The sequence below is a fragment of the Atractosteus spatula genome, chromosome 14 (genome assembly GCF_055471065.1).
Source record: "Atractosteus spatula isolate fAtrSpa1 chromosome 14, fAtrSpa1.hap1, whole genome shotgun sequence".
In the NCBI taxonomy this organism is placed as follows: domain Eukaryota; kingdom Metazoa; phylum Chordata; class Actinopteri; order Semionotiformes; family Lepisosteidae; genus Atractosteus; species Atractosteus spatula.
In genome coordinates, this window is record NC_142719.1 from 4,046,190 (window position 1) to 4,073,108 (window position 26,919).

At 40.0% G+C, this 26,919-nt stretch overlaps 2 protein-coding genes across 3 annotated transcripts in view; one reads left to right on the forward strand and one right to left on the reverse strand.

The window, feature by feature from the left end:
* Positions 1 to 26,919, reverse strand: part of s100pbp (S100P binding protein) — a 109,410-nt gene that overhangs the window by 46,503 nt on the left and 35,988 nt on the right. The gene's annotated exons all lie outside the window — the stretch shown is intronic.
* The window catches only part of fndc5a (fibronectin type III domain containing 5a), a 42,903-nt gene continuing 20,234 nt past the window's right edge, over positions 4,251 to 26,919 (forward strand). For both annotated transcript variants that reach the window (XM_088932180.1, XM_088932179.1), the window contains exon 1: positions 4,251 to 4,859. In XM_088932180.1, coding sequence (XP_088788306.1) covers positions 4,790 to 4,859 — 70 coding nt within the window. In that variant the 5' untranslated portion in view covers positions 4,251 to 4,789. The remainder of the gene's footprint in view (positions 4,860 to 26,919) is intronic.

Here is a 26,919-nt window from a genome sequence, read left to right on the forward strand (position 1 = left end):
GGTAAGGCCACTCTGCCAGCTTACAAAATGACAGGCATTTTTTCAAAACTCAAAGGGCATGTAAAAATAAATACAACTAATCACCCAAAATACTGTAAGCCGCTGCTCAGGCAGAACAGAAAAGACTTTAACAGACACCGTGTACACTCTTATCTCCCCTGTCCTCAAATGCCCATTCCCGACTTGAAAAAATCATGAAAGCGATGCATGTCAAACAAGGCAGATCAAGGTCATGCACCTACCGGGCTGCAGCTGCATTTGCAAAAAAAACAGAGCAACAGAACTGGCTTTCTTGGAAGAGCCACACTTGTCTTGGCTATGGAACAGCTATTGTTGGCATCCATGTGAAATTTAATGCTCAGGAAAAGGCCAGTGGAAATCTGATGTGTGCTCTCTAAGAGTTCCTACCAGCTTTGCCAAGGCTAACCTTCTGTCTCCCCTGCCTGCACTTCTCCATTACATAGGGCAACAGCTTCTCAGAGCTGTGATTGACGAAGCACAGACCTCGATGCGACAATCCGACAGGCTAGGTGTGAGCTCCTGTTATTGACTGTGCCTATCTAAGGCCATTTCTCTGCATTTGTGCCACAGGTTAGCATGGGTTAGGCAGTGTGAATGATACTGAATAAACAAAAAGAGACACAAAGATAACACCACTGGTGGATGAGATTGGGAATAATATACAAATGCCATATGCTCAGGAGGGATATGACACGATTGGAGACATCCTTCTGGAATTAAGAGTTAAAGAACCATTTTCTAATTGTTTTCTTTCTTACATTCCTGACACACTGCGATGAGGCTGGGTTTTTTCTTTGGCTCCCTTCGTTTTGGCACAGATTTCAATTTGCCGTGCTGATGAACAATTCCAGCTGTAAAAATAAAAGCTCCATAGAGGAATTTGCTAAGCTAACTTCCAGGAACTTTACAGGGTGTGAACTTGTTACAGCAGTTGTCACGCCATGTCCGATTAACTCTGCACGAACTGTTTGGCACAAATCTTTCTCATGCAACCCTAGATTACACAGGCCACCTTTGTGGAGATAGAGGTTTCATTAGAAAACAGCAAAAACTTAGTTCCTTTAAGTACCAAGCCCCACACTTACTCACAACAGACCTTATAAGCTTTTACCTACTGAAGCAGTCCACCAACAAAATATATATATATATAACCTTTTATAACAGTCATGATCACCAAAAACATCAAACATGCTGTACACAGCAGGTAAGAAAGGTGGTTGATACATAGTGCTTACTGTACTATTTGTAAAATATATGATAAATTTGCAACCAAACAAGGAATACACAGTCCTCATATAAAAATGGATCATCTGAAATCACAACATAGCACCAGCTACATGGATCTGAAAAATGACAAGGAAAAACAATATGCAATACATGCTTTGGAACTGAGAATGATAAGATAATCAATAATTTTCTATTGCCATTTGGTGTAGGGACTGTTGCTTTGGAAAATGATTTGTTCACACACTAAATAAATGAATACAAATCAATAACATGTCAAATAAATATTGATTTGCAGTCCTTCTGCCTGTGACAAGGCACAATAAATTTTCTCTTGCATGTAATTAAAGTGTAAATAGAAACTGGCAATTTCTTCCTCAATAACAAAGTGAGTGCAATAAACTCATTTAGGGGAAAATGAAGAATTAAAACCATGCACTAGTGCCAAACTCTCTTTATACAGAGCTTAAATCAAAAATTATTTTAAATACTGGAATACTTGAATTTTGGTTTGACTGCCTCAATTGACACTTTTAAAAAACATGTTGTTTTGTGCTCTTCCATATCATTATCTGTTACTAAAATGTCTCATTTCCTATTATCTCAGCTGTCTAATTCCATTTTAAAAACTAGAGTATAAGCAAACCAACAGTTTTTGCATTAATTTTCCACATCATCAATTAAGAGAGCTATGTCTATTCAATGCCCTGGCCCAAGGCTCAGAAGACCAGACTCCAACAAGAGCACTTCCACTACAGTACATTCCATTTATACAGCCCGTTTTTCACCCAATTACCACTACTGGCGTATTATTAAACCTCAGACAATTAGCCTCTATTTTCAGTGTCATCTGCTGGACGAGAAAATTAAATCAGTCTCTAAGCCACAAAAAAACAAATCTCACATTTTTCAGAATTGCCAGATTAGCATCCTCAGTGTGCACAAAATAATTCCTTCCTACTACGGCTTCTTCTGATATAGCCTTCCAGGTTTCTCTTACAATTTTACTGTTTTGCAACTTAAGCTTTTTCCAAGTTTCTAATTCAGCCCTCAGTACCATTAATAATAAATCTAGAAGCATGACATTCATGTATTCTATTAGTCCACACCTACACAGATGTTTAAGAACAATGTCTGTGTATGGTACTGTACAGGGGAGCCCATAAATTTTGCATGAGTATTATTGTAATAGCAAAAGTGCAGTAAATGTCTCAGCCAGTAGTGTGTGCCTATGAATAAGGCATTTGATTTCACCAAGACCTTTATGATACACAGTTTATGGAAATCCAATGTCATTCCTTGCATTAAAACCTTGCCATTAAGAACGTGTGTCTGACTGTCACTTTTCCTAATGAAACCTGTCACACTGTAGACAAGGAGAGAGAAGATTTAAGACCACCGGGGGCTGTGAGCATGGACACAGAACTGAGGCTTGAGAAATGTTCCCGTCAAAACAGGTATGAAACACACTGGGACACCTTCTGCTCAAAGCGGTTCAGTCAACTCACTGAGTCACACCTGTCAGTCAGGGCCAGTCTCATACACGGAGCCAGCAACCACATGGGGAGATGAGCAAACTATTCTAAAGGATGGAGCAAACTCACAGTGAATGACCGAAGGCCTTCCTGTCAACACCTGTAGCAAATCATGTGCAATACAGGCAAGTAGGGCAATTCCATTCAAGCTGCACATAATAGCTTATCATGACAGAGCATATCCTGGTGTCTAGACATGAAACAATCATGTCTCCTGCTTGACTCCATGCATGAGTCCTCCCCTGGATGGGACACCAGTCCACCACAGGACCTGCTCCTTGCAATGCTGGTCGCCTGCTTACACAGGTGGGTGGACTGGAGCAATTTGAGTTAAGAACTTCACTCAAGAGTAGGTGGAACAGCAGTGGTCACAGCAGGGACTTGAACCTGCAACCCACCAGTTATGAGTCCAGAGACTCGCCTACTAGGCTGTACAGCTCACAGGTTGATAAATATCAGCCAGTCAAATCTGGTGGACTTTAGGCACTTCCAAATAAAATGTACCAGATGGATTGGCATATTAATTGAAAAAATATATTCCTTATTATTATTACATTAACCAAACTGGGTTGGTTAACACTGGACATTCAGCTGCCTTACACTCAAAGATGAAATGTAATTAATAAACAATGTAAATATTTAAAATGATAAAACCTCGAAGATGAAATGGATTACTTTTCTTGTATCATATGGTTTAACCATCATGTAGTATTGTATTAATCACCTCCCAGTTTGGGAATCGAAAACTGACTTGGGCCCCTTTTAATCTCATAGATTTCAAATTGAACCACAGGACTTCTTTCACAGAGCCTACAGCAGGACCTCTGGGGGGAAATGTCTTTTCTTTTGTCTTAAGCAGGACTTTAGATTAAATAAAACCACCACTGTAATACCTTTTTTTTTAAACCAGGGAGCAAATGTATTTAAAATAGCTACAGGTGCTGTTAAAAAAGACCTATGTTGCCTTACAGTGACTGTCTAATGCAATAATTCATTCAAGACTGCTGTGATCAATTCACAGAAGAGCAGAAAACAAGCCCACAGGAACAGTAAGGACCAGAATGATCTGCTCTGCTTTAGTGATGATATATTTTCAAAGCCATTACCACTAAGCCATAACTAGGCAACAATATGGCAGATGGCTAGGTTCAGCTGATTTCAGAACAGAAAGTCATCTGTACGTATATGCATGATTGTTTAAACAGTCTCGTATCATAAATTTGGAGTAACAGAAAGAGGGTGTTAGGAGACGTTTAAACGGGCAATGTTTGGACTTTCAGACGGAGAAATACAGACAAACCATTCAGGGTGCTGGAAAGGCACTCGTTTCTATTTTATTATTGACTTCCAGCCAGTTGGTATGGAGTTAAATCCCAGCAGGACAGAAGAGGGGGGAGGGGTGGGAAAGTCTTGAAGTCCGCAGCGAGTTTTTTTTTTTCCTCTTCCAAGTCGCTTCTGCCTAAAGGCTGCGAGTGAATGGGCTGGAGCTACACCGCCTGTCAGTTAGAGCACGTTTCATTCTGCCGCAGATGATCTCTCTCCAGCAGTTCCTTAAATAGATTTCAGCACAGCTGTGTGGAAGACCAGCCGCGGCAGCAGCCAGCAATTGCGGGGCGGATAACAGCCATCAGATGGAATTTATACCAGACCGGTGTGCGTGATCTTCGCTCGAAAGCGCTGGTTTTCCTTTTCTCCCCCCCCCTCTCTCCAGAAACATTAAACGTGTGCGACTCCGAGACAAATGCCGATTTCGTTAACGGCACGCAGGCGGTTTGTATTTGTTGAATGCGGAGCTCAGGGAACTGTCCCGGGTGCTGAAAGCCTTGTCAGTCTTGTTTCTGCGGCGTCTTCGACTTCGAACTGAACGAACTGTGCTGCGGGTTTGAATTTAGAATAAGGGAAGACGAACACTGAAAATATGAATGCGGCCAGCGTCTAAGTAAATACACCTGTCTCCGAGTAAATGGAATTTCACATTGTCCTAACAGAATGTAAAAATTCCTTGAAGGATGGAGAAATTTTTCCCGTCGGCGGTGTTGCTTGTCCTTTGCTGTCTCGGTGCCTCCTGGGTTGATGCCGGTAAGTTTAAATTCACTTAATATGCTAATTTAAAAATCTGATGGAGGATAAGGGTATTGGACCGGCACCGTGGCAAATAACAAATATGTACAGCTTCAAAACTGGATAGGCGAGCCCACATCATAAACGTTACTAAACGTATGTTCTTTTAAAAAAAAAAACATTTTTCCCCAATAAAAGCTGTTGATTTGTGTAAGCTAAATGCGACTGCGTCTGGATATGAATTCGTCAATACCTCACTTGTTTGTGGGTAATTAACGTTCAGAATCAGGATTCATCTCGGAAAAGAGATGTATTCTAATTATTATATAAACAGTATTGGAAATAATTATGATGCAAATTCAGTACATGATGCTAACTGCATTGAGCAAGTATGCACATTCTTAGGAACCAAAACATTGTCCAGGACATTAATGTTTGATTTCTGAGCCTTTTCCTTTACACAGCTTCACATCTTGTTTTTAGGCTCCTGTATAGTTAACTACGGAAGGGCTGTTCAGTGTTGTTCCAAAAATCCTATAACACTCTCCACAAAATCATCCAAGTTTTGATTACTCTTTAACTTTCTTTTCATTTAACATCACCTGGCCTTCACGATGCTCATATCAGGGTGTTGTGAAGGCCCTTGCTCCATTGGCCTTTTCATGTTTCAGATAGACTTTCCCTACGCTGGCAGTACATTTGGGGTCATTGTCATGTTGAAAGATGAACCCCTGCCCAAAGAGACACCATTCCTTGCAAAAGGCATGGCGGGTCAGAATTTGGCTTGATCTGTCTTCAGAGGGGGTACCTCTCTCTTCATATCCCGGACACTCTTTGTCAAAATGCATTTCTCATTGCCTCATTCTTTACTGTAGCTTTTGTACAAAGTCATACCGCTCTGCAGTCAGCCTTCGACAACTACTGTCGGTTATTTCCAAAGCTTTCGAAGCAGAAGCTTATCGGTTTCGTTTCCGTTGCCTGTTTCAGGGTTTTTTCCTCTCCTTAGCTAAGGTTTCAGAGCAGCTGCGTGCCTATTCTGGGCTAATGTCTGTCTTACTGTGTTCGAGTCAACATTAACACTTGTATACACAGCAAGGTCATTCACATGATCTGTAGAGGTTACTCATCTACCATGCATGGAGTTTCCTGTGTGGATGTTCACACCACTTTTGGATAGTTTCGTTTGCTTCCTGGCGGCATGGTGATACCGTGGGAAGCACTACCTGCCTTGCAGTGCTGCAGTCTGGGGTTCAATTCTAGACCCGGGGTAGAGATTACACGTTCTCCCTGTGTTCATGTGGGTTTCCTCTGGGTGCTCCAGTTTATTCCCACAGTCCAAAGGCATACTGGTAAGTTAACTGGCTTCTGAGAAAATTGGCCCTGGTGTGTGTCTCTGTGTCTGTCTGCCGAGCGATCGACTGGTGTCCTGTCCAGAGAATACACTGCCTCGTGCCTGTTGCTTGCTGGGATAGGCTGTGGCTCCCCTGTGACCCTGAATTGGAAGAGGCTGTAAGAAATGGGATGGAGGCATAGTTTTCCTCCTCAGTCACTGGTCAGACATTCTCAACAGGTGTACAGTAAGTCTGATTTTGCTAAAAGGTCAATGTGTGTACACGTGCCATATGTTCTTTCCTTTCTTAGAGCTATTGTGTTTCAAGTTCACAAGTTTCAAACTCCAGAATCTTTGTGCTGGTTCAGCATTATCATCATCAGGCAGACAATCACATTGTACCATAACAACATAATAAAAGCCTTATATACTTTTGTAGTCAGGTTCCATAACTCTTTCCAATACTCTATGTACATCAGACATTTTGTGAGTACTAAGAGCAAGTAGTATGTGCTAAACGAAACAGCTTGCATCCGTGTTCGTGATTGGGCTGTTTTGTTACTGAATTTAATTGTTTAGCTTTTTTTCCTTGGGTTTTCATGAGCGCCTCTGAAGCCATTAAGCAGCAAGACTGACTTTAAATCTATTCATTTGGGATGAGATTCTGTAGTTAAAACCTGGAAGCGGGTGTGGAGCCCTAACTCTCCAAAACGTTCGGTGAAGGTTACTGCATATCCTTTCCGTTGTTGAGTTTTGCGATATTTGAACGCGTTTTCCAATTGTGTCTTGCAAAGTTAATATGTGAAGCCGCAGCATGGATTTTGATTCTTGGAGGGAATAATGAAAAGCACGTTGTCGTAAGGGGTAAAATCTGTCTGGACCAAACCCTTGAGAGCTCTTATCTGACGCGTGTCGTAGCTGAGAAAGGTTGATGGCCGATAAGTGGAAGACAGGAAGGACACAAACATCATCCAGTTATGCGCTTTAAAGCCGAGCCGCGGGGGGTTGCTCGACTGCCGAAAAATGACAAGCAGAATTATACCAACGCATATGTTTTATTCTGCATAATTATAAGAAATAAAGCTCAGAAAAGTTCCTTTCGCCCGAGTTCGCTTCCGCAACAGTGGAATTATTTTAATGCGCACTTACAGTAACACTTGGAATTTAACTTAGACTTAATGTACCGTAATAACACTACAAAATATGGAAGTAACGTAATGTAATGTTGCCAGCTGTACCTATCACGTGGATCCTAAAACATTTGAAATAAGCATTACAATGGTCATAATCTGCCAAATTAGATTATTCTTCTATTATGAAAAATAGCCGCGAAGTGAAAAAATATTTTGCGGGAAAAAAAAGCGCCACAGAAAACAAAATTATAAAAGATTTCTTGAATCACTAATATTTCTCAATGCACGAGAAAACTAAATGTCGTAACAAGCGTTAGAGTGTTTAAAATTCAATATGTTGCATTTCTGTTTAAGGAATATTTTTACTGATTCCATAAAAAAGCTTTGGTGGCATTTCCCCCCAGATTATAACATAAACTAGAAACTAAATGTTTTGACCAAAATAACTTTTTTTTTTACACAGAACGGCGGCAACGGAAGAGCTGATTTAAGCACCGAATTGCTACGTTTCTCGCCAGCAGTTTTTTTTTTTAGATCTAAACTTTAATCCAGAAATATACTTACGGTACCCGCACCCACGCTTCAGTCCTTAAATCCATGGCGCCAGAAACAATACCGCCTAGTCTGGCCGCATGAATTGATGATGAGAGGTGAAGCACGGTTCTGAATTACATACTGTATCTGAATGGAAACAAAACACAAGCTTGAACCTTTTAACTGCTGCGCGTCATCCCTTCTTCAACACACCGGTCTGCAGACTTCAAGCTGCCTTTTCCACCCCGTCGTGGAACCATAAAAGTGTTGTAAGTGCAGCCTTCTTTTAATTGAGCCCTGATAGGGTTTGCCTCAGTCCCCCATAATTGATCATTAAACCCATCTGTTGCAGCTGCCTCACAAAACAAGAATAATGGCACTGACCCTTCAGATACAGCAACGACCTGGCTGGGACCACGCAACTAGGAGAGATCAAATACTACTCCCTTTTTATAAGTGACTTGTACCTCCAGGTGGCACAGGTATTTGCATATGCATTTACGTTTTAAATAAGATTTTAAAAAAGTCTCTAAATATTATTAATTGCAGGCAAAGCGTGGAAGGCAACTTCCAGAGCGAGCGAACGGCGTTTGTTCCCAGTTTTCCCTGTTTCTAAGACGCCGTGTCTTTAAAATGTCGTAGACATAGTATGCAGTATGTGCAGTGTATGTAACCAGCCTGGCTAGGAAAATGGTAACCAAAAATCCTGGACATGTTGGTACTGTATGTGTGCCTTTACAGCCCCGAAATAATGTTTTTGTAAAGTGTTCCTAAGAAAATCCCATTTTAAACCTGTACTTCATTTGTAATATACTTTACCTGTGTTGGATTAATTATAGCAGTTTGCAATCAATAGCAGTAATATAGATACACACAGTACTTTATTTTCTCCAAAAACATATAGCTATATATATATAATACTTGCTAAGTTACCTGGTCTACAACCCAGAAGTCTGAAGATTTTTAAGTCATCTCAGTTTTGACTTAAAATTAATATTATGGATTTTGTCAGGGTTTCCTGTGGTTTGTTGGGGAGTTTGAATTGAAAGGGTTTCCAGAGAAGGAAGATAAAGCAGGTGATTGAATCACATTTCATGCCAGCTCTTTTTTCTTACGTGACATGGTTTAAGAGTGTCATGAATAAGGCTATCTACACTCCAATTAATCTCCTGCAGCAGCAGCATTTGTCTGATTAGGGAACATTCCGTGATGAAGGACCTCATATATTTGCTGAGGGCTTTTTAAAAACAGGCAATGGAACTAACAGAGCTCACAATTTCATCATTACAGCTCAATAAAGATGGAAATTATTTCCCATTCAAATGTCCTATTGTCCCACACTCTTCCAAGACTACGGCGGTTCTGTTCTCTGACCTTACTAACCGTAACAAGGATATTCCAGAATATTTAAACATTTGTCAATGATGCACAAGATACAAAAGCAAGATTTTACCTTTTTACAATTTTACCTTTAAGCAATTTCATTCAAGAATCTTCTCCCTGCAGAACACTAAAGCAGATTAAAATAGCACAGCGTTTGTTAATGGAGAGGAGTTACTTTTCAGTTCATGACTGTGCTACATTTTGCTGCAATAAATCTATTTTTCATATTTCAGTATTTATACGCTTGATGCAGCCATGGGTTACACTGGTTAACTAAAGATCTTATACTAATTTGAGTTTGTTATAAGGCAAGACAGCATGATGAAGTCTGTAACTCTAAAAGCATAGCAGAACAAAAAGCAACCAATACAGAACAGAACCAAAGTTCAAAACATGCAGTCAACCACACTATTTTCCCCATGAGGCTTCTGCCAAAGACAACCAATTTTAGAACTCTGACCTGGTCAAGGGATCCCTTAACACTCTGAGTATACTGCCTTTGCAAGGCACAAACCTGCAGCATGGAGCAGAGAGCTAATGATATATGATATATATAGTATATGATTGGGCAGGCAGAGATTCTATTACTGCTGGAACAGAATGCAACAGGCAGTAAATATTTCATAGTGTCGTTTAGTAAATTCAGATTTAGCTGTTAGTGCTTTATAATGCATACATAAATATACATGCACATATACAGTAGAGATAGTGCCTCAGTATTTCTCCCAAATTATGATTTCTTCTTCACACGGGAAGGCAACACCTTTTCATTCTGGGCACTAATGGCCTATAAAAATATTAATTAAACTATCAACTGGATAATGTTTTTCAGAAGAAAATGACAGAGATTGCATGAGTGAATTCTAAACTTGGACACTATGATGCTGGAAATCGAGCAGCTAGAAATATTCTGGTTTGAAGAACTGGGAATTGTATGGGAAGACTTTGTGCCTGCTTCATTGTGGCTTAGTTGTCGTGATCCTCAGGGGTGCTCTGTTGAATTAATGGTGACAAAGATAAGAAACCTGATATTTCTATTCTCAACAATACTTTTCTGTAGCAGTCAACACAGTCCAGCAATCATACCATCCTTAGTGAAGATCCATCTGTTTCAAACATTCACTAGAAATATTGAACATTACCACTCAAGACATACAAATGCATTTCTTAATGTATTCCCAAGTATTCTTCTGGTCCCCTTTATTATGTTTTTTTCTCACACATACTGTTTCCTAACTAATAACAAAAATCAACACGCACAGTTTTATCCTTTCTAATTCTCAGTTGCCAAGGCACCACACTTACTGATTTTCCAGATTTCAGAAACACTTTCAGTGGCCCTGCATAATAACTTCGACCGAATGTTTTGATTACTTTTGCTGAACAAAAGACTTAACCTACTGATTTCATTCCTTATTTCAAGGGGCAAATTATCTAGGCCAGCTCCCTTGATCCTGTGATTCTGAATAATCAAGACTCAGAACAAGGGCTGTGTGTTTATTTTAAGCCCCAGAATAGCTCAAAAGGAACAAAAAAATAGCAAAACAAAAGCAAAGCCTCGTATGCAAATTACTGTGCCTACTTACAGTACCAAGAAGACAAATAATCAATTAATGTATTCAGCACTGTGGATCACAGGTAAATGCAGGTTTTTGTCACTTATTCAGACTAGAAAGACGAATATGTTATAGGAGGAGGTTCAATAAGCTTGGTTTGTAATGACATAGAGTAATAGGTAGACTTTTGTTTCCAGACAGCAGTTAGGAAAACATTAAAGACACTAGACTGTGAAAATACCACATGTAGCAGGAACATTTTGACTGTGAGGTTAAAACCCCATGAAGCACAATGCAGAGACACTGCACAGCAGGCTCTTTCGCATCCTGCAGTCTCTGTGCTCTTTCGTTGTTTCGGAGGTGCTGTACCCTCCAATTCACACCAAGAGAAATATTCCAAGAACATTTAGGCTTCCTTCTTTTACAAGAGGCTCTGGTTTTGCAGTTCAAAGAAATTAATTAATTATTCATTGAAACTCATAACTATTATTCTACCTCTTATTTTCTTGCTTGAAAGACCATTATGTGCAGTCAGACTCCTACATTACAAGTGGTGCAATATCCACAGCTTGTATGGCCAAGACTACATTGGCCTATAAGATACTGTAGCACCAGCGCAGTTTATATTTATTCATAAACTAGAGGATCTGTCTCTTGTCAGGAGGAGCCCCAACGTGCAGAACATTGTTTCAGAACCCATGGAAGCTCTCCTATGCCTAACTTAACTGTGGAAAAAAGATTAGAACACCAGAATCTTTACAAACAATACGCAAGCAGCAGCTAAATATTCCTTCATAATTTAATCAAGTGTCTTAAATTCAGCCTTCTGACATTTTACCTGCAGGCCTGAAACTAAAAATCTATTTTGCAATAACAAAACTGCTTTCAGACTTTAACAATTGAATAAAAAGCATAAGAAATCAAAAATAATTCTGCTGCCCATGCATCCTCTACAATGAACAAACCTGGTGTTCATCTACTTGTATAGAGGAAATATTGATTGCAGAATGAATTACCATATACAGCATTCCTCCATCCGAGAAGCAGTATAATTTAGTCTCGTCTGCAGTTCACAGGGAACTATGATTTTATTCTAGTCTCTAGTGATAAATTTGATCTCTAGTGATAAAATCCTCTGACGTGCTTTGATGTGTCACTTAATCAACAAGTGTGCAGTTTTATTTGCAAAACTGACAGTAAGAAAACAATTCCATGGTATTTTTATTTCTTTAGTCCATACTAGGTAGCTAGAATAAACATGCTTTATTTGCGTAAACCTGTCTTGTAATCACCATGCAGACATTCTTCCCAAAATCATGGTACACTGTTAGCATGGCCTAGAAAAAAGAAGCACACTCACGCTGCTACAGATCACAACACTGTACAGAGAGAGCTGTCAATGTGTCCATAAACAGAGCACATCTCCCCATCTCATTTAGAATTATGAAAACATATTAAGCAGTAGGTTCTAGTGCACTGATAGAAAAACAGGCTAAGGTAGAATATTACTTAATGGTTCTAGGAGAGGCTGTTTTGATCTCCCAGCCTAATTAAGGTGCTTCTTTGTGTCAGGCCATCTCATAATAAGATTGAACTACACCACTATGCTGTGAATATAGGAACTTGCTATTAGGCACTCATGTAGCTCAAGGTAAAAAGCTAGAGTTAAGGAAGGGGAAAAATATATCTGAGAAACAGTGCCTTCTCAGGAACCTTTGTTCTTCATTTTATGCAAACCACCCCTTTTGCACCCCCAAAACTGCACTTCAGGCATCCACTGATGTTGAAAAAAATAATACAGATGGATTGAAATATGGCATTCAAGTACCGGTGTTTGACCTCTTCCAGGGATTCAGGTTTGACAGTCTTAAACCAGACTATAAAGGGTGTTTCTCAAGGGGAAGACCAGCTACAATGTGCTGAGCTATAGGAGTGTGTTCAAACTCAACAGGTTTCCAAGATTTTGAGACATGCAGGCTTACAAGGGTCAACATGTGCATCTCAGTGTGCTGCTCATGTTTTCCCCTTTTTTTTCTTAGGAGAAGGAAGAAAAAAAGACATTGTGTGTCCACCCCCCAAGACCACATTCTCACCTTTTGCTATTCTTAATTGCTGGACCTTTGCTAACCAGAGGTGCATAATGTACTTTCCCCGCCATCATCCCATGTGCTAAACTGGCCCTTTCTCAATTCTATCAGATATCAGCTCCAACCTACTCGCTCCACAGCATAAAACAGATCAGCCCCTAAGATCGGTTCCTAATTTGGATTGACCTTGATCTTTCTGCACCTGATGGGAAAACCCAAGCTACTGGATGGAAAAAAGGACTTCCATGTTCTTCTGTATGCCTTTTCTTGCAGGCACAATAGGATTTTGGACATTACCCACAAGAAAGATTAGCAAACAATTTTTGTCCCCCATCATAAAGCTGTTTTGTGATCGAGACAACGGGCCTGACAAGACCAGAGATGGCCGTGATAAAATGCATGATGGATTGCATTAGAAGGAGGGAGGAGAACAGAGGAAAGATAAAACGGGCAGAAAGGCATGCAGGCTCACCTTAATGGGTAGTAAATGCAATAATAGCAGAGTAATGAAATGATTGCTGATTGCTATTCTCACTTCATGTCTTGTGTGCACCGGTCTGAAAGCTTATAATTTTCAGATGCAAGTTTCAGAGCTCAATGTGAAAGCTAATCGTATTTAAAAGGCTTCCTCTATCCAGGGTAGTTGCAGCCATTTAGAAAACTAGCCGAAAAAAAATTAAGTAGAACAATAAAACAGGCATCTAAAATTAACTTAAACATGGAAGAATGTGTTACACCACTAAGCTAAGATTAAGATGTTGCAACAACGATCAGCAGGCTTATTGGCTCACTTCATGCAGAACAGCAAGACCCAGTGTTGTGCAGTACTGCTGGGCTGACAGGAATGGAAGAGCTTTTCAGATTCTCTATGGAAGAAAAGACCAGGCTGGAGAAAGCGTCTGCGAACGTAAGCACATTTCTCTTACAAAGAAGCATTCAAATCAAGCCAATATAACCTTAACACTCAATTCTTCTACTTGATTGATCAACTTCCACACAGCGTGACTTGGGTTTATCATCAACGGCTGCACATTTAGGGTACAAACACCTGCAGTAGTTCAGTTCAGCTTGGTCTGTATGTTTGCTTTTGTACTCAAAAGCAATTTTTCAGCTAAAGGAAAATGAGGCATTGTTGTTTCCTTTTGCTTCTCCTAAATATAAACTGTGCTCAACAGACTGAAGTCCCAAAACTAATTACCGGTACACTTTAAAACAACACAGGACCTGTGCGGCTTATAATTATTATCGTTATGGCTTTGCTGAACACCTTTACCCAAATATAGGTTTAAAATTGCACAAATAATTATTATAACTCCACACATGTTTTAGGTTAGTGGTTACAATTTGGAGTTTCCCCTAGTGAATTCTGAGACATTTGTAATCTACAAACTAAAAAATAAAATATAATTCAAATAGTTTACAGGACTGAAGTGGGATATTTTTTGGCACCTAAAATTGCACTTGGAATGTAATATATACTGTAATATATATTACAGTATATATTACACCTGAAGAAGGCTCCACGGCCGAAACGTTGTGTTTTTTCTCTCTTCTTTTTTTCAGCATGGATTAAACCTATTACTTGTTCCTATACTGTAATAACCTGAGCAAATTTCCTAAATGTCACTATACAATATAAATGTCACTAATTTCTATGCACTGAGAATATACAGCGTGCTTTAAAGTTATTCAGCCTGTGGTGGAATATTGCCCCAGAGAGGTGTGGGGGCATGTAAAAGTGAGGTTGCAGGGTGCAGAAAGTGTGTGTTACCCCTGCAGTGTTTCGGCTATCAGCAGCAGCACAGCTACACTTTTGAGGAGCGTGGTACAGGTATCTGGTTTTTCTCCTGGATTGATCCTAGCCCTGTCCAGTCAAGTACCCAGAAATCCCCTGGAAGACTCCGGGACAATCCTGGTCAGACAGTATACGGACACAGCTTCAGATAACCACACAGAGGGCTGCCAGCACGTCATAAGGATCTGTCCTGAAGGGAACTCTTAACAACAGCTCCAAGACAACTTTAAAGATTGCTTTGCCATTGTTAGACATCATGTAACATGCATCTGAGAATTACAGATATCGTTTTCAATTACATTTAAGATGGAATACTCTTTCTGTGAGTTGATGAGCTCCCTCTATTAGATAGAGCTTCTGTAAAAGAGAAAGCATCATTTGATTTGCAGTAATGACATGCTTCTACCAAAGCGAATTCAGTCACCTCGGACAGATAAGTGACCGGTTATAAAGTTCCAAGCGTATAATTTTGAAGCCTCAGAGACACTCAAAAGGTGCATTTGACAGCAACAGGTTGAAATCTACAGTATACAGTGTAAGTGAGAATAACAATTGTCTCTATGCTATAAGTAAGACCACATTTTTGCAGTTTTACTCCAGGAAGCACCTGGATATTTTAAGATGTCCAGCCGAGATATTTAACTATACTGTAGGTCAGGTGCTGTCAACAAGTAATGGCTCTGTTCACCCCCACCAGCACCTTCATGCTGTTTTTTGCCAAGTTAATTTATGTTTGTCCACCCTGTAGAACCTGGGTTTCATTCTAAAATTAGTGAGACAGACACCTGTTGTATGTGACATTTCAGGAATAATTGAAAGGCAGGGATTGCCTTATGCCATAAAAAATCCCTGGGTAGGTTCTAATATACATGCCATGACGACTTCCAGAAACCATCCACAGCAGTATCAGAGAGAGACTGGGCCTGTAATCAGATTACATGACCTTCCTGAAGATGACTGAGGTCAGAGCGTGGCAGGAGGATGCACTTGTGTTTTTCTTCTAGGGAGTTCTCTGGAAAATGGCCCTTATCGTTTAACAAATTAAAACTCATCTCACAATATGCATCAATCAGGCCAGGAGCCACAAAAAAAAAAGCCACAAAGTGAGTTTCTCCAGAAAATGTATCTGACAAATCTGTCACACTTGTCTAAAAGAATAAGGAGCACTGGAAGATATGTCATCTAACTTACTTGGTACCAGTTTGCCGTGGTCAACAGTTTATCAAAGGAATTTCAGCTTCCACCTTAATGATATTAATCTATAATGAATTAACAATAATAATTATAATTAATCTAAGAATTAATAATAATTAATCTATAATATAATGGTTAAAATTATAGCCTTATCAACAGTCATTATGAAGCTAATATTATCATGATATTCAAGAACAACGACCTGACATTTACCACAGGGGCTAAGCTAACTTAGTGCTGAATGCAAAGGAACATTTGTGAACAAAGCTTTAACTAACCAGAGACATTTAATTCTAAATACATTTCTATCATTTCACTGCTTGTAAGGATTTAGCTTTCTTTATTTATTCTGTCTTTGGTTTTCATTGTTTTCAAACAAGCTGAAAATCCAGACATATCTTCCAAAATGAAGGAACTTTAAAATGCAGCAGCTAGTGTTCTGTTTCTCAGACTGCAGACCTGGCCCTCTTTACTTTTTCCCCTCAGTTAATGCATACGAATGTATGTGTGCTCGCAGAGATTGTGAAGGAAGCGCACATTTTGCATTAGCATACAATTTGGAGATTGGAGTATTGTACATTCTGCAGAATGATGGACACTTTTCTGCAAGCAGCTATTAATTACTCATTCACAGGAATAGCGTTTTGCTTTCTTTTTAGTCTGTTCCTCACTTGAGCAATTCACCAAATAGTGACAGTGGCACAGGAAATAAACAAAAGCCTTTATCAACAGCAGTCCTTCGTAAAAATATGTTGGGTCTGTGAAACTCTCCCTATGGTCCATGTCCTTTGTTGCTGGAAGTGTAGTGCCATTCTGTAATTTTATAATTTCTTATTGGTCATGCTCCTTGAATTTGGAATGTCCCAGTTTGTAATTAATGTGACCATCACAACAAGAGTTGTGCAAGGAAGAGTCATAGTCAATAACTGTCCTTTGACGTCACTCGCTGTGATATCACAGGGCACAACCCATTACCCTGCATTGATATAGTTAAGGAACACACTCTGCCAGTCTCTGCCTGCCCTTACAAAGTTCCAGTTGAGGAGAAGGTCCTGCAGTGCAATACTGTGAAATTCTTGGGACAAGACAAACATGAGCGTTATACTCCCAAATTACTTTTCGGAATGCAAATATAGCTGGAAAACCTTGCAATCTCATCGTCAGAATCACAGTTAGTTCCATTTTATTGAGCAAAGCACCAACAGCTTCCATTAAAAGGCAATCTCAAACACAGCTGAATAAGGGGAAATGAGGTACACACAGATGCAATTTCAGATGATAAATTATAAAAGAATATTACCTTCCAATCTTGATGCTGTGTCTCCCGGTAGAATGAAAGTAGATATTACAAGTGCTGGTGCTGGGAGGGAGACCTGGGGGTGGATGCACACCACAGGCAAAGAAGAACAGGGTCACAGGAGGGATGGAACTTAGATCCCATGCTGCTGCAGCCTCTTTGCCTGCGAAGGCCAGTCCGCTGAGCAGTTTGCAGTTGTTTTGCAGAGTTTTGCAGAGTTTTGCACATAAGGTAGGGTTGTGCGGATAGAAATCGAAACTGGGGTAATAGGTAATAATACCTTTATATTATAATTTTATCACGCAAATAAATTAAACTGCTTGACCAAAATGTGACTAAAACTAATTCTGTTCTAGTCAACTAAAAGCGAGATTAATTACAGTCAGAATGTAGCCGACTAGATTAATTGAAAGTGGATGACTAGAAAGTGACTATACTTAATAGACAATTCATTGAACTTGACTAAGACTATGACTTAATCAAAAACACACCCAAAGAAGGCTCTTAGCGACACACACCCAGTCTTGCTCCAACAAGTATGCAGTATAGAATTGTGTGGCACAAATTCACACACATGACACTAGAGCTTAATGGCACCAAGCCTCAGGACAAAGTCAGAGCTACTGCATGTGCCACTTGCAGACCACCAGGTCTCGTAACAGCGTCTTCCCCCAGGCAGTAAGACTGCTAAACAGCCAACCACAGCAGACGCCTGCAGTTCCCCACACGGCTGGCGAATAGGCGACCTCCTTGAACTGACAGGTGCACCGGCGCCCTCCTGTCACTTGAACTCTCAGGACACATACAAAGAGCGCTAAATACCTCCTATCCTTGTGTTACTTTCGCACAATCTGTAAATCGTATTGTAAATTGCCATTGTGTAATTTATTCTATCCTGATGTTAATCTAATCCCTCTAAATTCCTGTCCTTCTACTCTTCTATCCCTCTCAACGAGCTCGCGGACAAAGCATTTCATTGCCGACAACACCGCTGCATGCTGTCCTGTTCCTGTATTGATGCATAAACCTTGATTGATTGATTGACTTTTGAAGAGAGCTGCCCTCTTGTGGAGATGGTGGAAAGCAGAAGTTAGAGCACAATACTGTGCCAGTGCTCCCTCAGTTTCATTCCATTATTTTTGCGTTTGAATGCATTACGAAAAAAAACATACCACCGTAAAATTTCACACAATGTCTACGGTTTTACCTTGATTTCACCTGCATCTACTTTAACATGATTTTCTGTGGTCTGTATCACACCTTTACCATAGCCTCTACATAATAAACTCTACCAATCTTTTCGCAGTGCTTTGCTGCACCTTCAAAATTTTTGAATGTCATGTGCATTCTCTTCAGTAACAAAAAATTGTGGTGGCATTTATGTTTCTGCATAAATAAGATAAGTATGAAGAGAAAGCTTATCTACTGCATTTAAGAATAATTCGGGATGAGATTTACAGTAATTGGAACAGACAGTGGACAAATGTTGTGGACAAACAGTTTTAGATTTTATCTGGAGACAAAAAGAGCTTTGAAAGTCCTCCTGTCTATATTTCCCTCATGGGAAGATGGAGGTCTGTGCAGTGTGAATCTGAGACTTCAGATATGGAAGTGGAATGAGAATCTAAGCCTGCACAAGCCTTCAAAACCTTCCTTTTCTCCTGCAGTAATCTCTCTGTTGATCCTTGTCTTCCCTGTGCTTCACATGCTGCCTGGAAGGATGAATTATATCGAAGGGAAAACGAAGAGCCAGTGATGATTGAGCTGATCATCTGAACAATTGTAGATTACAGTAGAAAAATGATGCAGCTTTGTGCACAGTGCCACACACTTATCACGGCCGAATGGAAGCCTGTATAATGCAATATTGATTTTCATATTCTCGTTTTTGACATTTAATTAAAGGGAAATCTGATTCCAACCATGCTATTAGTTTCTTCCTGGAGACCAGGGAATTAATTTCTGAGCGTAAATAACTTATTCAGCTAGAAACACTACTGTCTTGAAGAAATATGCATCAGGCTACAAATTCACAAAGCACAAGGAAGAGTAGGACAAGGGGCTGGGAGAAAAATAATGAGCTCCTTTAAACCCTGGAATAACAAATCAAGGGTGTGCTGTGGCCAGTTACATAACAACTTCCTGCTGTACTTGAATTCCCAACAGCGCAAGTAGAGATGGCTAAATGTGGCTCATATTTCAGTATATTTTCCATTTTGGGGTTTAACTTTAGGTTACACAATGGAGAAAGAGACCTGACGGTGAATGCTGTTCTCAAATAGCAAAGGAAAAAAAATTAGAACAAGAGACAAGGACAAAACAACAGTGAGGTGTCTAACACATCCGAAGTGTTAGCTGTTGTGTGGAAAATGTTACGTATCTAGCTAAGGTCTAGAGGACTGTGTGTTTTTCTTAGTTTGCACCCGCTAAAAATATTTAAGATAATATGATACCTATTATCAATATCATTAATTTAGTTAAATATATCAATAACTGTGAAGCCTAATAAAGGCATAAAGGACCATGATGTTCAAGCTTTTTGCATTTAATACAATCCTGCATTTACTAATTGTAATAAGGCGCAAAATGGTTGATTCCTATAGTACCTAAATATTCTAGTGATCTTTATGGGTTTCTGACACTAGTCAAGCAGAACCAAATAAATGGGAATCTGGTTGTTTTCCACCTATAATCAGCTACATCAAAAAAAAAAACATAAAACCAACCTGTTATACCAGATGTGTAAAGGGATTGATGCAATTATCTTTTCCTGCGCATTTTTATTATTCCAGTCATTCTGCATAGAATAAAAACTGTATTATGAAATATATCTTTTTCTGCTTGTGCTGCAGTCCTGCCTAGTGATGTTATCTCATCAGCCCGATTTACACCTGGGGATTAGAACTCGCTGTTCCCCTGCTGATACCTTGCAAGCATTGTTCTGAGGGAGCATGACAGCGAGGCAAACTGGATTATTCAAGAGCCGCCTACGAGCAAGAAAGCCCTACGGCCCAGCATTTGTGAAAGTAAAGAGGAAGCCGTCTTCCTTTGGACAGTGAAGCACATTGAGGAGAGAGCTCATTCATAATTAAACAGGCCACAGCACCCTGTCTCCCTTCACACTTGCAGAGCATTTGCTTTAATTATTAATTAGCTCTTTTGTTGGCAAATGAGAAGGATTAGTGCTTATTGTTGAAGCAGTGCCTTGGGAGAAGGGCACGTTCTTTTAACAGCTGCAGCTGTAAATAGTCCATCAAGAGCAAAACTCCCAGAAGCATTTTCCAAAAGACTGCAAGGTAGTGCATCAGAAGCCGTTCAAAGACGTTTGTTTATGTAGACAAGTTTGTCAGGATTTTCACCCCAACTCCTGGATTCCCTGACGGATTTATGAGGACCTAATACTCCTTAGGAAAGGCAGAGGACCAATTAATTTGGAGCAATTAAGTCAATGATTTAATTTGACATTTGCAAAGTGGCCAGCATGGAGGTTAACCAAGCTGGCTCACAGCTCAGTGTTTGTGGGTTTTATTCCGGCTTCGGATGCCTGTGATAGTGGGGTTTGCATGTTATCCCAGTGGTACATGCGAATCCTCTCTGGGTGCTCCGGTCTCCTTCAGCACCCCAGAGGTGTGCTGGCTGGCTAACAGACACAAGGTCCTTCAACACCAGAGCAGGAAAACTTCTCAACCCCTTGAGTTCTTGTTGCAGCCTCGAAAAAGTTCTTTCCCGGGAGTGACACTGAAAAACTGAGCAAACTGCTGTCCTGCAGTCACATAGTCAAGCAGCACCACCAGGCACGTGTTCCGCAGCTGAGTGAACTGCTGTATATCAGCCATGACATACTGTACTATATGAACTACACTGTCAGAATGCCCCCCTTTACACCATGGTAACACAGTGTTTTCGGCTATACAGTACAGATCTAACACTTGTGATTGGCTATACAGCACAGGTCTTACAGTTTCACGGTGGTGTGAGCTACAATGATTGTTAGAGATTTCTATCTGTGTAAAGACCCAAAGCAGAGTGCAAAGACCTTGTGAAAAATTTAGATGTCATGGCAGAGAATGCACTGCATTTTCACAATTCATTTGCATAAGCCATTATTACACACGTTCATTTTAAGCAGTCCCAATTAGGCCTCATTAGGAAGAGTGAAAGAGGTGTTAGTTCAGAAGTGCTAGCTAATTAGCTTTCACCTTAGGAGGCTGGGAATTGAGATGTCAAAACTATTTTTTTTATCAATTCAGCCCCTGGTCATAGTGTGTTTGAACTACCATAATGTATCAAAGCTGTCAGGTGTTTTGGGACTGTATTGACTCAGAGTCTCAGAATAGCCACTCATACTGACCCTAAATTTGACAAATTTAAAAATGTACGTAATGGTAAAAAAATAAGACAGAAATCTTTCACAATTCCAAGTGAGGCATTTTGTTTTGGAGAAAACAAAAATGCTGCTATAACAGCAAACTTTTTTCTAGTCAAGATAAGTTTGCCCTTCATGTTGGCTGTCACACTGCAGAAAACGTGATGTGTGCCTTAATCTGCAAACATCCACATTACAGCATTAAAACTTGTATACCAAAAGAGGCAGGATATAATTAAGGATGGATAAAATTTTAATTTTGTATCGCAATTGTCTAAACCCATGGGGAAAAATTCAAAGCATTATTTAAGTAATTACAGGAGCTCAAATCAAAGATAATGTCATGCCATTAAAAAACAATTACCATTCCAGGAAACATGAAATATGCATGACTTATTCCACAGCTAATTACTTGTAAAGCAAAATAATAAGAATCAGAATGTCGTGCAACAGTTTTAGTTTTGAATTTGGGATGAAATACTATCAGTTAATGATTAATTAGTCAATGTAAGACTGTTGAAGAGAAAACAAGAAAAATAAATGAAAAATACAGTAAATGTCTCTATCATTATTTTTCAAGAAAGAAAACTACAGATTTAACAAATCAGCTGAGAAAGAAGAACCGCTGAGCTACATTTCAGTTACAATTGATTTCAGGCCTTGGTATCTGAGAATCAAAGAGAAGCCCGCCTGTTTATTGTGATCTAGAAAAAAAAATCCTAATGCAAAAATAAGTAGAAAACTAAAGTTTGCCTAACAGACCGAGAATGATTTCATGGAGTCACCTTAAAAATAAATAATAATGTAAGAACACTGATCCTAGTTCCAGATGAACAGCACAATGAAAAGAGTAAATCGTTCAAAATCACATTTTTCTCCAGACAGTAACAGTCAGGTTAGTAAGAGAAGAAACGTAAAGCATTGTCACAGCATGGGAATCAGCAATTGACGCTGGCAGCTCCAGGCACTGGGTGTGCAATCATTAAATGCATCATGGTATTTATTGATTGAGTGGTCTATAAAACAGAGAAATTGCAATAAATGAACTCTTAGAAGCACCAAGTCTCCATGCAGCTAACAGCTAAAGAACTCAAAAGCCAATACCAGGATGCTCCCAATGTGGACTAGCCAGACAAGCACACAGCTGTGGAGTAATACAGATATGAAAAAAAAACTAAATTAAAAGCACCAGCACAGAAATATATGAGATGGCAGTAGTATCAGGCAGGGCTGATGCTGGAACACCCAGGTTAAAGGATAAGTTCTGCCTCACAGGAGACTTAGTCTAGATTCTATTATAAACTGCACAGTGCTGACACTACACTATTTGTTTTACTTACTAAAGCTATGAATCTACCTACAGTAGGTTCAGGTTAGGTAATAATAAAAAGCTTAAGTGATGGAAAATTACAGTTTCAAGTCCCAGGTGGGAATTTCCTGTTGTATCCTGGAGCACTCATCTTTGCCCATATTGTTTTGTACTCCAGTTAAAATGTCCAGCTGTATAAATGGATACAAATGTAAATCACACCATATAAAATCCTGAGCCAAATGAGTTGAAAACGATGATCTAATTGAACTTGAATGGGGAAGGATGACCATTTCAAATCCAAAGGCCTTGGAAAAAAAAGAAATCTGCAAAGCTCTAAACATAATAATTAATGGATTTATGACAAATAAAAGGGGCACAAATAATTATTTTACATCCTTAAAAGAAGGCTGGTGTTGAGTAGACTATCCAAATAATGCATGTGATAATTAATTGGATCAATCAATGCAATGAATTGGATCTCACGTTTGAGAGATCTCCTACCAATCTGTATGGGTATGTACTAGATGCTGGCCATGCTCTAGGTGACTCCGGAGATCTGGAAGCAAAGCAGAGCTGGAGCCCTTAATGCTTCAGAATGACCCGACTCGACTTCAGTTGTGGATTGTCTTCCGTTGTTGTCTTACTGGTCCTGGACTTTTGCTCGTTTCTAGACTCCGGCTGCGGATTGCACTTTATTGTCCTTATTTGAATCTCTGTGACTTATGGACGATTTATTGAATATCAGAGCTGTTGGACAGCCCTCACAGTAGGGTCTGGACCAAAGTCTCACCATCCCTCCTACAGAGTACTGGCAATGTGAAAAACGAATAAGAAACTTGTGATTCCGCGCCGTCCTATCCCTGTCTATGCTTGATCCTGAATCTGTAAGAAACGTTTTCTCATATTCCAACCCAGTTCAGTCCTACATTATAATATATAACAAATCAGGCTTAATACTTTCTGTAACAAATGTGATTTTCTGCACCTATAACTGCATTCTAAGTTGCACTGCTGTGCCATTAAGTATCTATAAAGAGAGATGACAGAGGCGCTCCACTTCTGTAGCACAATGTGCATGGGATGTATGACCTGCTTTATCCTTTGTGGGTGTTCGGGCTGATTCGCAACTGCACTGTGTCTCTCACGCGTCTCTGCATCTCTCCAAACGTCCGTGCGCAACACGGTGTGGGAGTCCCACATCACTGCCACTCCCATTGGGAATTGAAAATTAGATGGATGTGTACAAGAGCCCACCAATGCAGCTCATCCCTGTGCTCTGGAATTCAGGAAGGTGTCATCATGGCATAATCTGGCAAGCTTCAAATTTAAATGCTCTGCACTGGCGGCTCAGGGGATAGTGGTGAAACCCCTCTGATGCCTTAACACACAGAGTGCCACAGATTCGCTGCAGGAAACCCTCAGATTCCCAGCACATCCATGCCTCCTTATCTTCAGAAGTGCCTTTCCAATTTCAAAAATAAATACAACTGACTGAAGTTATGTTATCGTCTCTGACCTGTTTAGTATGGTACTGTACCTTTTGCAGTAACACTGTGGAAAACTGAGCTCCTCTGCTCTTGCTTGCCCGTGTAAGATGTATGATGCATAACAAAGAGTAAGATCATGACAACTGATTAATAGTCAAATGGTGTGTTCTGCATCACAAAGCTGCCCTAATGAAAGCACTCTGTGGCACAACAAGGTAAAAGCATGTTAGATCACAGAGAGGTAAAATTTCTGTGTTAATTTACTGATATAGCATTGACAACCAGATTATGTTCCTTACTTCTGATTGTTCTTATTAAGTAATTAAGCACCTATGAAACACAGATTTGAAGGGACCATTGGTATAATTACTGCCTCCATCAACATGAGACAGGACTAAATGAAGAGTCTATAGTCATGAATCTGAAACCAACAAAAGAACGATGAGTGAAATATTATCAGCGCCAAAAGCAAAAATGAGTTCCAGGGGAGGAAAACCGAGGAAAATGAAAAAAACGAGCAGAAATCAGACATTTTTCAAGGAGTTTCTTTCACTTCAAGGCAAAGTGAAACTGCAGTGTGGAAAATTACAAACCTGAACTGAATCTTAAAAAGCTACAGGGAGTGCTTAAAAGCAGTTACGGTGTTCACCACTGTGCTCTGAAACCCATTAAAATATATTTTAGTTACTGACAGCATGGATTAAAGTCAAAGTGTCTGTCCTTAGAGTTATTGGAGTAAAAGAGTCTAGGATGACTCATTATGTGTTTATTTTTAAAAATGCTCAGGTGAAAATTAGATTAAATCATTTAGAAGATAAAGCCCCCAATTCTGTATACGGGCAGAGAGAAGTGCCCTACTGCAGGGGAGCGCTATAAATTCTAAAAAGCTAAAGGATTTTAAAATGAACTGCTTTAAATATAATAGGGGACTGAATGGCAAGGAATAAGGGGAAAACGTTCTTTAGCCTTTTAGCAACAGTCTTTGTCAGCACCTGCTATCTCCAAATGTGAGAAGGCAATTGATCTGAGCTTTGAGTGACACACTGGCACTGGACTACATCCCAGCTATTGACAGCAGAAGGCAAGACTCGACTGCGGTTTTCTTGTGCTGCTCGCAGCTGATAGTGCCTACAGTAAATGCCTTTTCTCGCATTGCCTCTGAAAACTCAACCTTCTTGAATCTTTCGCTCACATTGCAGGGATCTGGAAAATGTTAGGCAGAAAAGACCGCAAATTGATAGATAAAAACCCTCCCTTCAGGCAGCGTGGTGTGGAAAGAAGAGACGAGGAGAGAGAAGAAGAATAAAAGATGCATCTCCTCAATGGGAGTCTTAAACAAATCCCACATGACACCATGATCAGTCCATAAGGGAGAGTAGCGAACAGATAAAGTGAGTTTGGTGTAGAGCGTTTTCATTGAAAATGTATAGTGCAACTATCACAGAGAGCACTTTATTGTATTTAATTTGTGATAAAAAGTATGGACTCTAATATCCTTAACTCTGCATATCCTTAAGACGAAAGCATGGCAAAGTTCCACTACCATGAAATAATGCTGATGTCTTCACTAGTTCACTTTGGTCAATTTCATCAGCATCATCCATTCTCTTCACTGAGATTCACTGAAACGTCCCTCCCTGATTGTATCAGCCTCTTCTTATTATCCCCCGATTGAAATGTGCTGAGCAAAGAAATATCAGCCAATGGCAATGCACAACAGGCTCTTGATGAACAGAGTCATTAGTCGCCATGACAGTTCTCATGGGCCCATTCCCATCATGATTAATTTTCACCACCTAGTTTGGCATACAGTACAAGGCTGTACGCTCAACGTCTGGGGTCTTTGGAGTTTCAGGCCACTGTCTTCTTAGACTGTAGATATAAAATAAATATTGACTGAGTATATTTATCTAAATGTGTTACAAGGCACTGCAAGACCCTGCAGAACGTGAGGTTAGCTGTGCCAGAAATAGAGGGAAAGTATAAATATAACACAGAATCAATAATATGCCATTGTGGCGTGTACACCTAAACTGGTAGGGTGGCACAGGAGGACCTATTCCCTAATGTAGTGAATATATTGACACTTACTATACTTAATAACACTTAATCCCTCTCCGATACAGTCAGTACCCTAATGGCCTAGCTGGGTTCCCCTTTTGTTTAACCCTGTTGGAGTTCTTTCATTCCGGCAGCTGATGTTGCTCCACTGTTCCGAAAGCTCCCACCTTCTTCCCCAGTGGATCACCGGCTTCTCGGATAGTGAGCTCTCCAGTAGCATCTTATATACCATTCCCCTGTCCCCTTGGAATTACCATTACAGTCTACCCATTTTGTCCAACCCCGACTCCAAGGGTGAGCAATGTGCTACATCAGATGCCGACTTCAGTGTTGATTCTAAAGCCAGCCGAACCAAAAGACTGGTCTGACCATGAGACTATTCTCAGACTAGACACTTAACCTTGTGCTCATTACACACCAGCCCAAGCTGCATTAGATTCTTCTCTCACAACCCCATGCACATACTGGCACTGTTTCCTCTACAATGCCCTTAACTCGCCCCCTAGTGGCTGAAACTGACACTGACAGCTCCGAGAGATAGCT